General features: G+C 37.8%; 1 protein-coding gene across 1 annotated transcript; it reads right to left on the minus strand.

Annotated features, from left to right (window-relative positions):
* Window positions 1-11904: 11904 nt before the first annotated feature.
* LOC102272345 (olfactory receptor 4M1) lies at window positions 11905-12846 on the minus strand. The gene has a single exon (XM_005908853.2). It carries the CDS (start codon window positions 12844-12846, stop codon window positions 11905-11907), a length of 942 nt encoding a protein of 313 aa, XP_005908915.2.
* Between the last annotated feature and the right edge of the window lie 206 nt (window positions 12847-13052).

Genomic DNA, 13052 nt, shown 5'->3' on the forward strand with positions numbered 1-13052 from the left:
TGGAGTGGGTTGCCATTTCCTTCTCCAATGAATGAAAGAGAAAAGTGAAAGTGAAGTCGCTCAGTGGGGTCCGACCCTCAGCAACCCCATGGACTGCATGGAAGGCTTCTCCATCCATGGAATTTTCCAGGCAAGAGTACTGAAGTGGGGTGCCATTGCCTTCTTCAATGTTATACCATTACTCTCCCACAAATGAAGAAATCTCTTCTACTCTTTACCTGAGTGCATGCTACTGCTTCAGTCGTGTCTAACTCTTTGTAACCTATGGACTGTAGCCTGCCAGGCTCCTCTGTCCGTGTGATTCTCCAGGCAAGAATGCTGGAGTGGGTTGCCATGCCCTACTCCAGGGAATCTTCCCTCACCCAGGGATTGAACCCACGTCTCCTGCACTGCAGGTGGATTCTTTACCCATGAGCACTGGGGAAGCCACTTCCACCCTTTATTCTTCTATAAATCATTAAGTGCCAGCACCCAAATCTTGAAGCCACACTGTTCTGCTTCTGTCCTGTTCTCCTGTTAACTGCTCTCTCATGCAGCACTCTGTCCTGCCCTGCATTTGTTATGATTCACATGAGGCATATGAACTTTTTAAAATTCTTCAAATTTTTATTTGAATAGGGGGAAGGTGGTAAGATGGAAATTGACAGCAAAAAGGAATGGCAGAGTTTTTTAAGGCAAGAAACATTCCATATCTCATCTGTAATGGTTACAAGTGTATTTTTTTTTCAAAATTTATTGAACTATTAAACTATACAAAAATTAATATATTTACTGTATGTAAATTATACCTTAGGGAATGTTTGCCTAAAACATTTTTTAAAACCTGCTTACTTAAAATATTTCCCTTTTCTCTATAGAATATTAACCCATCATCCTGGTCTAAATAAAAAGAATGCTGGTTGTTCTGGAGAAACTGAGATCTGTGGCTTATCTGTACAGTTGTCTCTAAATTGGCAGTGTACTTATCCAGTGTACAGGATAATTTATTGGTATGAAAATTTGAAGACCCAGTGTAGGCCACCTCAAATGTGCCTCAATGGCATACTGATTATTTTGAATTAAAGTTAGTTAAGAAATGGTCAATGCAAGGGAGACACTCTGATCCTTCTTTCTGTCTCCCTGAAAGCAGGAAAAAATCTCTTCATGGCACCACCTGCTCTTGGGGTAAAAGGACACCCTTGTCCTAGAGACAGGGAATTCAAGCCAGAAGCTCATATAAACAAATCTTGTTATTTTTATTTTTCTACCCCAAACCCAGACTCCATTTAGATTCTTTGCTAATTGACCATCTAAAGCCTAAATTTCTTTGTCCTATCTGTTACAAAGTTCCAGTTTTTTCATCTAAAAAGTATTAAAGCACCTACTTTGGCCAGTTGTTTAAATCTCATTTCTATAAGACCTCTATGCTTGTGATTAAATTGCCTTGCGTAAATTTTATTATTAGTCCAACCACAAGAACTCAAGATGGGTAGAGCAGAAATTTCCCCATTCTACACAAAAACAATAACAGTAGAATTTCTATGTATATATGATTATATCCCATTCTTTGTAATTCTATTTTTGAAAGTGTCATAACGAAAATGAATACAAAAATGTACAAATAAAATACACATGTTGCTTGTACATGCTAAAAAGTTGTTTATTTTTAGGATGGAACATTTTCAGAACTTGAAGACTTGAACTAGATGATAATACTGCACTGTAATATATATCTAATCGAAATGTAAAAATATCTGATTTTGTGTGTCTAAACCCAAATAGATTAACTAATAGCAGATGTTTTTGTATATAGCTAAAATCTGGAATTATTAAAGAGGCAATTTATATCACATAGATGCACGGATATGTATACAAATGCACATATGCACACACACACATGCACAAACACATGAATTGATTCCCTAAGCAAACTGAAGCACAAACATTTACAAATGGCACAATCCAAATTAACCTTTCTGTTCTGTTCTTTCCTTCCTTTCTTTTTTTCTTTCTCTCTTCCTCTTTCCCTCCTTTCGTTTGTTCCTTCCTTCCTTTTTCCCTAGCATTCATTGGCTTAAATATTTATCATTTTTTTTCTGTGTATAATAAAACCTGCTGCTAGAAAAGTAAGTCAGGAATCTCTCTGTACTTATTCCTAAGTTATGTGCACCTTGCACTCTATTATACAATTGGTTATTTCATACTGTTTCAGATATCAAGACTGTCTTTAGGACATAAGAGAAAACTTTAAGTATTAAAGGTTAAAGGTTGCAGATTTTTCCACTGTGCTTGGCTTTCCTATCATGCACTTATGTTCTTCTATTGACTCCTTAACAGATCGTATTGATTACCATCTAATATCCCTCACTTCTTTCTCTAGTAATATGATATATAAATTTAAGACCAAGAAAACTGGTATCTTAATAAAAGTTTTATGTATTCTCAATAAAGTAATTCTAAATATTCAGAGGAACAAGAGTTATATCATTAAGAACAGATAAAAGATGTTACTGTATTATTGAATTCAGATTTCAAATAATAAAAAAGTTTGTTTTTGCTATAACAGCTCACCATTGCATTATGAGACAGCAGATGTCCCACCAGAAAAGCTGTAAAATGTTTCCATTTATTCCTTCTTCCTGTTCCTTATAATATGAAGATTGACAAATATATTTACCTCTCTAGCAATCCAACATTGCTCTCACACAGCAAGCTCCACCTCTTAACAGAAGGGACAATAACTGTTTATTTCCATCTTTGTTATTAAATATCTCTTCTCTCTCGAAGACAGACCTCTTAACATTTGAAAACAACCAATTTGTGATGCAACAGCGAATGCACTCTGGGAATTCTAAGGCTAACCAAATTAGAACTCTTTTAAAGGGAATTTTTAGAATGCCAACGAGATCTAAATATTAGAGATATGCTAGGTGCAAATACTCAAATATCAGTTAAAGCGACATGGCCTTTCTATTGGAATCTAAAATTAACATTCCATCAGTGACAGAAATGATGGAATGATGAGAATATTTATTAGGTCTGAATGAATAGAAAGTCAAGGGAGGTTTATATTTTATACTGTAATTCAAAAAAGAGAAAAGTAGTATAAGTGACAGAAAATCCAAGGTATATCAAGAAAGAAAATAATGTGGTCAAGTAGATAGTAACTATGTTAGATTCAAGATAACTTCTGGTGACAAAGGGATATGCAAGGAGAAAATAAATGATGGTCACAAAGCCTCCTTTGAATAATCCTTCTAAAGAAAAAGAACTGCATGTTGTAGGACTGATTAAAAGCTCAGAGGAGATGTCCTCCATACAGAACCTATTTGGTCTTCATATCTGCTGTTTTTCATTTTGAGTTTTGCTAAAGCAATGATGGGGTTTCCCAGGTGGCACAATGGTAAAGAATCCCCGCCTATGCAGAAGACACGGGTTCAATTCCTAGGTCAGGAAGATGCCCTGGAGGAGTAAATGGGAACCCACTCCAGTATTCTTGCCTGGAAAATTCCATGGACAGAGGACCCTGGTGGGCTACAGCCCATGGGACCACACAGTCAGACACAACTGAGTGACTGAGCATGCACATCAATGATGCAGAGCTATTTATTTTTAAATTTAATGTTATTAAGCAGAAGAAAAATAATTAGGAATCATGCAGAAGACAACATAATTTAAACTTTAGTAGATTTGATTTTGTTTTAAAGACACAGATTTTCTATTTAAAAAATTAAAATACTAACCACATATTTTAAAAATAAAAACAATGCATAATCAAACATATTTCATTCTAATTTATAATCAGTTCAGAAAAAAAGAGGTAGGAGGAATGACAAAAGGGAAAAGTAAAGTAATAAAGAGATATACAAAGCTATGAAGATAAAAATAATACATAAAGAGGAAGGGGAATTTAAGGATACCAATACATGCAAACGCAGCCATGAAATTAAAAGACGCTTACTCCTTGGAAGGAAAGTTATGACCAACCTAGAAAGCATATTAAAAAGCAGAGACATTACTTTGTCAACAAAGGTCCATCTAGTCAAGGCTATGGTTTTTCCAGTGGTCATGTATGGATGTGAGAGTTGGACTGTGAAGAAAGCTGAACGCCGAAGAATTGATGCTTTTGAACTGTGGTGTTGGAGAAGACTCTTGAGAGTCCCTTGGACTGCAAGGAGATCCAACCAGTCCATTCTAAAGGAGATCAGTCCTGGGTGTTCATCGGAAGGACTGATATTGAAGCTGAAGCTCCAATACTTTGGCCACCTGATGCGAAGAGCTGATTCATTTGAAAAGACCCTGATGCTGGGAAAGATTGAGGGCAGAAGAGAAGGGGACAACAGAGGATGAAACGGTTGGATGGCATCACCAACTTGATAGACATTGGTTTGGGTGGACTCCAGGAGTTGGTGATGGACAGAGAGGCCTGGCATGCTGTGGTTCATGGGGTCGCAAAGAGTCGGACACAACTGAGCGACTTAACTGAACTGAATACATGAAAAGACTGTATTAGGAAAATAAATGAATATGAAAGGATAGAGAGGTATAAAAATGTATATTCTGAAAATCACATACTCAAGTAGACAATGGATAAAAGAAAGTTCTCTTTAAAAAAAAAAAAAAATTAAAATATGCACAAAAACACGTGAGAAGAAAAATTCCTGTCTTGGGGTACATTACAATCTTTATTGCCACCAAAGACTTTTTTAAATATTATTTTTTCATAACTATAGACATAATCAGGGACCTTGCTTCCTAATGTTTGCCACAATACTTAAAATTAACTAGATGATCTAACTAGTCCTCATAACAGAGACTTCATATTACTGCTGGTAAAAATTGGTAATTTTAGACAATCTTAGTAATTAAAGTCATGAACCATGCTGTATTTTAGTGTTCAGTACAGTCGCTCAGTTGTGTCCAACTCTTTGCAACCCCTTGAATCACAGCACAACAGGCCTCCCTGTCAATCACCATCTCCCAGAGTTCACTCAAACTCAGGTCCCTCGAGTCGGTGATGCCATCCAGCTATCTCATCCTCTGTCATCCACTTTTCCTCCTGCCCACAATCCCTCCCAGCATCAGAGTCTTTTCCAACAAGTCAACTCTTCACATGAGGTGGCCAAAGTACAGGAGTTTCAGCTTTAGCATCATTCCTTCCAAAGAAATCCCAAGGCTGATCTCCTTCAGAATGGACTGGTTGGATCTCCTTGCAGTCCAAGGGACTCTCAAGAGTCTTCTCCAACACCACAGTTCAAAAGCATCAATTCTTTGGTGCTCAGCTTTCTTCACAGTCCAACTCTCACATCCATACATGACCACTGGAAAAACCATAGCCTTGACTAGATGGACCTTTGTTGGCAAAGAAGTGTCTCTACGTTTCAATATGCTATCTAGGTTGGTCATAACTTTTCTTCCAAGGAGTAAGCATCTTTTAATTTCATGGCTGCAGTCACCATCTGCAGTGATTTTCTCACATCCATACATGACTACTGGAAAACCATAGCTTGACTAGACAGACCTTTGTTGCAATGCAATGCCTCTGCTTTTTAAGATGCTGTCTAAGTTGGTCATAGCTTTTCTTCCAAGGAGCAAGCATCTTTTAATTTCATGGCTGCAGTCACCATCTACAGTGATTTTGGAGCCCAAGAAAATAAAGTCTCTCACTGTTTGCACTGTTTCTCCATCTGTTTGCCATGAAGTGATGGGACCAGATGCCATAATCTCAGTTTTTTGAATATTGAGTTTTAAGCCAACTTTTTCACTCTCCTCTTTCACTTTTGTCAAGAGGCTCTTTAGTTCCTTTTTGCTTTCTGCCATAACGGTAGTGTCTTCTGTGTATCTGAGGTTATTGATATTTCTCCAGGCAGTCTTGATTCCAGCTTGTGCTTCATCCAGCCCAGCATTTCACTTGATGTACTCCGCATATAAGTTAAATAAGCAGGGTGACAATATATAGCCTTGACGTACTCCTTTCCCAATTTGGCACCAGCCTGTTGTTCCATGTCCAGTTCTTGTTGCTTCTTGACCTGCTGTATCAGGAGTCAGATCAGGCGGTCTGTTATTCTCATCTCTTTGAGAATTTTCCACAGTTTGTTGTGATCCACACAGTCAAAGGCTTTGGCATAGTCAATAAAGCAGAAGTAGATGTTTTTCTAAAACTCTCTTGCTTTTTCAATGATCCAACGGATGTTGGCAATTTAGTCTCTGGTTCCTCTGCCTTTTCTAAATCCAGCTTGAACTGGAAGTTCATGGTTCACACACTGTTGAAGCCTGACTTGAGGAATTTTGAGCATTACTTTGCTGGCGTGTGAGATGAGTACAATTGTGCGGCAGTTTGAACATTCTTTGCCATTGCCTTTCTTTGGGATTAGAGTGAAAACTGACCTTTTCCAGTCCTGTGGCCAGTGCTGAGTTTTCCAAATTTGCCAGCATATTGAGTATAGCACTTTCATAGCATCATCTTTTAGGATTTGAAGTAGCTCAACTGGAATTCCATCACCTCCACTAGCTTTGTTCATAGTGATGCTTCCTAAGGACCACTTGACTTTGCATTCCAGGATGTCTGGCTCTAGGTGAGTGATCATACCCTTGTGGTTATCTGGGTCATGAAGATGTTTTTTGTCTAGATCTTCTGTGTATTCTTGCCACCTCTTTTTAATATCTTCTGCTTCTGTTGGGTCCATACCACTTCTGTCCTTTATTGTGCCCATCTTGGCATGAAATGTTAATAAATAATACATTCATTCATTTTAAAATTAATTATTTAAAAATATCTGTACAGTGAGGAGATCTCCTTCCCATCTTAATCTCCTGTGTCCATTTCTCCTCACATCTCACAGCAGACAATTAATATTAATTTGTGTGTCCTTCAAAAATTGCACGCATTTACAAGAAAGCATGAAAATAAGTTCTTGATTATATTTCTTTTTTTTTTAATTTTATTTTATTTTTAAACTTTATGTAATTGTATTAGTTTTGCCAATGCACGAGTAAGTGTTGGACTTGAATATTTGTGTCAAATGTTAGCACTCAAGGAACCACTATTCCAAACAAGATGTACAATGTTTCCTTCATTCATTCCAGAAAATCTCTTTGTGATCTTTGTCATTCTCCTCTGCAAATACTACCATAGTTAGCAACCACTTTCTAATTTCTAACATCATAGACTAGTTTTGCTTTACCTTAGGTTTTATCAAAATGGAATCACATGACATGTATTCTTTTTTATCTGGCTTTTAACTCAGCATTAAGATTTTAATATTCATGCATGTTGCATTATCTGCAGCTGTTCCTTTTAATTACCAAATAATGTTCCATTGTGTGTATAGAATCCAAAGGTTTTATTACTTTTCTTCATTTATGGGCATTTCCACGAACATTCTAATGTAAATAATTTTGTCCACAAGTTTCCATTTCTCTTGGCTAACCACTTACGAGTAGGATCTCTGGATCTTAAGGTAGATGTAAACTAGCAACATATGAGAGAGTTTAAGTTCCTTCATCAGTTGACCAACGTTTGCTGTAGTGTGTTAATTGTGCCTTTTTATTTTTTGTATTTCTGATGCTTGGACGCCTTGGGCCCTGCCAACCCCAGAGAGTCTGTGCCTCCCAGAGTTCTCCCATTCATACAGATAATGAATAACCCACCTGCAAAGCCACCTTTCATATGCAAATCAACCAATTTATAACGCAGTATTTCAATTGCTTCCTTTGTCAGGCTCTCACAGTTCTGATCCACTGGGCAACCTAGTCACTTACATGAAAGTGTCTGGTATCTAGGGTGTCATATACACCTGGGGGCACTTGATAAACTACATTTTTGTTGCCTTCTGAGTTTTACTGAGACAAATTTATGCCTGTTCTGCAGAGTGGTGAGAGTGTGCTCTGTCTGAACACATGGTCACATGTCTTGAGCCATTTCCCAGATGACTAATGATGTGCATCTTCTCAGGAACATACAATCATTTGTGTATTTCTTTTCTGAAGTGTCTGTTCCAATCTTTTTGGGGTGAGGGGTTGTGCTTAGCGGCTTACAGGATCTTAGTGCCCCAACCAGGGATCCAACCGGGGCCCCCTTCAGTAGGAGTCCTAACCACTGGACTACCAGGGAAATCCCCATTTAAATCTTTGGAAATAAAAACAAAAATAAACAAATGGGACCTAATTAACCTTAAAAGCTTCTGCACATCAAAGGAAACTATTAGCAAGGTGAAAAGACAGCCTTCAGAATGGGAGAAAATAATAGCAAATGAAGCAACTGACAAACAACTAATCTCAAAAATATACAAGCAACTCCTACAGCTCAATTCCAGAAAAATAAATCACCCAATCAAAAAATGGGCCAAAGAACTAAATAGACATTTCTCCAAAGAAGACATACAGATGGCTAACAAACACATGAAAAGATGCTCAACATCACTCATTATCAGAGAAATGCACATCAAAACCACTATGAGGTACCATTTCACACCAGTCAGAATGGCAGCGATCCAAAAGTCTACAAGTAATAAATGCTGGAGAGGGTGTGGAGAAAAGGGAACCCTCTTACACTGTTGGTGGGAATGCAAACTAGTACAGCCACTATGGAGAACAGTGTGGAGATTCCTTAAAAAACTGGAAATAGAACTGCCTTATGATCCAGCAATCCCACTGCTTGGCATACACACTGAAGAAACCAGAAGGGAAAGAGATACGTGTACCCCAATGTTCATCGTAGCACTGTTTATAATAGCTAGGACATGGAAGCAACCTAGATGTCCACCAGCAGATGAATGGATAAGAAAGCTGTGGTACATATACACAATGGAGTATTACTCAGCCATTAAAAAGAATACATTTGAATCAGTTCTAATGAGGTGGATGAAACTGGAGCCTATTATACAGAGTGAAGTAAGCCAGAAAGAAAAACACCAATACAGTATACTAATGCATATATATGGAATTTAGAAAGATGGTAACAATAACCCTGTGTACAAGACAGCAAAAGAGACACTGATGTATAGAACAGTCTTATGGACTCTGTGGGAGAGGGAGAGGGTGGGAAGATTTGGGAGAATGGCATTGAAACATGTAAAATATCATGTATGAAACGAGTTGCCAGTCCAGGTTCAATGCACGATACTGGATGCTTGAGGCTAGTGCACTGGGACAACCCAGAGGGATGGGAGGGAGGAGGGAGGAGGGTTCAGGATGGGGAACACATGTATACCTGTGGCAGATTCATTTTGATATTTGGCAAAACTAATACAATTTTGTAAATTTTAAAAATAAAAAATAAATAAAAATAAATCTTTTTACTTGTTTTTCACAAGGAAAGTGATTAGGAGTTATTATGAAATTCCAAATTTCCCTCCCAGAGTATTATTTTCTTATTAATTTCATAATGGTATATTTTGATGAACAGTAATTTTTTATTTCTTAAGGTTTAATTTATCAGTTTTGTGATTACAGCTTCTTTTGTGCTGTTTAAGAAATCATTGCTTGTCCCAAATATGAAAAAAAGAAAACACTCATCTATGTTTTCTCTTAGGAGCTTTATAGTTCTAACTGCTACATTTAGATCTATGATCCAACTCCAAATTAATTTTGTGTGTGCAGTGAGCTTGATGTCCAAGTTCATTGTTTTCCATACATGTATTCAGTTGTTCTAGCATTATTTGTTTAAAACTTTCCTTTCTTGGTGAATTGTATATGTTTCTTTGACAAAAATCAGTTTACAATTTGTGTGAGTCTGCTTCTGCCTACTCTATTTTGGGCCATCAGTCTGTCTTCACATCAATACCATACTCTCTTGGTTAGTATAGCTTTTTAATGAACCAATCATGCTTATTAATGAAGCCTCCATAAAAACCCTGAAGGATAGATCTTTGGTCCTGTTTGGAGAATTTCCATATCCCAGAAACAGACTGCCTCCACATGCTCCTGTACCAGGCTCCAAGCTCCTTTGTTAAGAACTTTACCCCATATATCTCTTCATCTGGCTGTTGATGCATATCCTTTGAAATCCTTTGTAGCAAGTTGTTAATGGTGAGTAAATAGGTTTCCCCATGTTCTGTGAGCTGTTCTAACAAATTGAACCTGAGAAAGGGATTGTGGGACCCTCTGATTTATAGCCAATCAGGCAGAAGCACAGATGACAACCTGGGCTTGCACCTGGCGTCTCAAGTGGAGATTGTTCCTGTGGAACTGAGCAGTTGACCTATGGAATCAGATTCTGTTTCCAAGGAGATAGTGTCAGATTTGAGCTAAATTCTTGGACACCCTCCTGCAGTCCAGGAATTGCTTATTAGTGTGTGAAAGCTTCCGCACAAGTGTGAGGGCTGGGAACCCCACTGTGACATCATAGGGAAAGCTTCCCAAAGCAAAGAACAGATGTTAAGTACCATTATTCCTTTCTATGTGCCTGAGGTGCACTGGATCTGGCACAGATTACCCCCTCAATAAATAGAATCCAGATAAAGAATAACCCTGGGATTATTTTAATCATTTATTTACACACATTCATTCCTGATACTGACAAGAACCTACTTCCCTCAAAATCTAATCATAGTAGGTTATCAAAAGCATATGACTAAAGCTCAAAGCTCCCAAAATGCTCTTGCCCTTGGATGAAATGATCCATAGTTTTGAAATTGAAAAGTTCATTTAAATTTTAAAAGTTGCATAAATGCAAACATTACAATCTTTTACATTCTGTAGCATGGTCAGTAATTGGGTTCTGAGTATTAGGGAATTAATTGGTCACTAAAATAATTCACTAAAGAATTCTCACTAGAGAGTTAAAGAAAATTACAGAAATTATAGGTCTCTTCCATTTATATCTTAAAAAGAAACATAAAATTTGATTTAATAGTAAAGAACTCTTAATTATAGTGCTAACAAAAGCAACACACTACTAATTTAACTTTAACATAAATGGCAAAATAAGCAAATACAGAAGACATGAAGACTGACAAAAGAGGTGATTTTTAAAAAATCACACAGCTGGTTGTCTATCAATTCCAATCAACCTAGAATCCCTTTCCTCCAAGTCTGTTTTCACATTGGAGGGTGTAAGGAGACTGACTTTAAAAACTACTAGCTGACTAGCAACTTCCTCTGAGAGAGGAGTCTCACACAGTAATCAAACTACACTCAGCTATGAATTTATAAAATTTGTTTCCAACGTGTGACAAAATCTTGATTCCTGTCACCAATACTGTTGAGTGGTTACCAGCTGGCATGAGTTGAAATGGCTTATATGAATAAATCCTCACTTTCCATTCTGGAAAGAGGAAGACGATAAAGGAGTAAATAATCTATTTTTCCAGTCCCAGGAAGATGGTTTACCAAACATCATCCCACTGGACTAAGACTGAAACATGATAATAATATTTAATTAGGTCACTTGGAGAAGAAAATGGCAACCCACTCCAGTATTCTTGCTTGGAAAATCCCATAGATAGAGGAGCCTGGCGGGATACAGTCCCTGGGGTCACAAAAGAGTGGGACACGACTTAGCAACTAAACAAAAACGTAGTCTCTTGAAACTACTCATATTCATATACTAGCCACTTACTTCTTTGTATTCATAGTGGACACATCTCCCAGGTCTTATTAGTTTTATTATTTCTCAACATACATTCTCCTCAGAGCCAAACCCTCTCCAGAAAAGCCTCAATCAACAATTAGTGAAAATGTGTGTTTTAGCAGATCATTATTATATCTTAAATTCTGATAGTGATCTGCCAGAAATTTCAGGGAGAGTGTGAGTAAATTTATTTCCATCATAATTTCTTTGTTTTTTCACCAATTAGAGGGAAAACCTAGTGGGATTTAAGACCTCAGACAAAAGGAGGTAGCGAAAGCAGCAATACTACTATAAATACTTCCTTCTTTAGGACAAAAACCCTCAGAAGGACTATAGAAAATGCCATTTATCTTTCACTTCCCTTTGCATAAAATGTATTGGTTGACCAGCTTCCTCATGGCCATTTTTACTTCCTTGTTTCGCAGTGTGTAGATGATGGGATTAAGTAGAGGGAATATCACAGTATGGAACACAGACACCACTTTATCTAGGGAAAAAGAGTCAAATGGGCGAGCATAAATGTAGATGGATGGCCCAAACATTAGAACCACAATAGTGATGTGGGAGTAGCAGGTGGACATGGCCCGACTGGTACTCTCACCTGAACCTGAGTGTTTCTTGAGCATCACCAGAAGGAAGGCATAGGATGTGAGAAGAGCAATGAAACACACTACAGAGATCAGACCACTGCTAAAGATCATCACTAACTCCTCCGGGAAGGTGTTGGCACAGGCAATCCGGACAACCTGTGTGATGTCACAGAAGTAACTGTCTAACTCATTAGGCCCACAGAAGGGAAGTCGAACAATGAGAGCTACCTGTATTGTAGAGTGAATGAAGCCCCCCATCCAGGAGAAAGCCACCAGAATACAGCAAAGACGTCGGTTCATGATGGTAGCATAGTGGAGGGGGCGGCAGATAGCAGCATATCGGTCAAAGGCCATCACCGTGAGCAGGAACATCTCTGAGGCCCCAACAAAGTGCAAGAAGAAGAGCTGAGCAATGCACCCACCAAAGGAAATGACCTTCCTTTCCACAAAGAAGTCTATAAGCATTTTAGGGGCTGTGATGGAAGAGTACCAAATGTCAAGGAAAGCCAGATTAGCCAACAGGAAATACATAGGTGAAGTTAGATGTGGGTCAAGCCTGATGGTGCAAATAATAAGAATATTTACTGGAATAATGAACAAGTAGAAGGACAGAAATATAACAAATAGTACGAGTTGCACCTCCCGAGCCTGGGATAGGCCAGTGAGAACAAATTCTGTCACCCTGGTGTAATTTGCAGTTTCCATGTCTTCACTTTTTTTTTCATAATATGGCTATGAAAAATAAAGAAATTGTTATTACTCCAAATAGCATTTAACTGGAGTTACATCAACACTTTAAAAATCATCAAATCTGGTCTGCCACTAAGAGATTGTACTAGCATAAGTTTGGTTACCTGATTTTGTATTGTATAAACCAAGATAAGGAAAGAGTAAGTGATGATCTGAAAATT

Source organism: Bos mutus, chromosome 10 (assembly GCF_027580195.1).
Source record: "Bos mutus isolate GX-2022 chromosome 10, NWIPB_WYAK_1.1, whole genome shotgun sequence".
Classification (NCBI taxonomy): Eukaryota; Metazoa; Chordata; class Mammalia; order Artiodactyla; family Bovidae; genus Bos; species Bos mutus.

Bases quoted from the DNA above. Each gene is read 5' to 3' on its own strand.
- LOC102272345 (XM_005908853.2), bottom strand. From the start codon at position 12,846: ATGGAAACTGCAAATTACACCAGGGTGACAGAATTTGTTCTCACTGGC.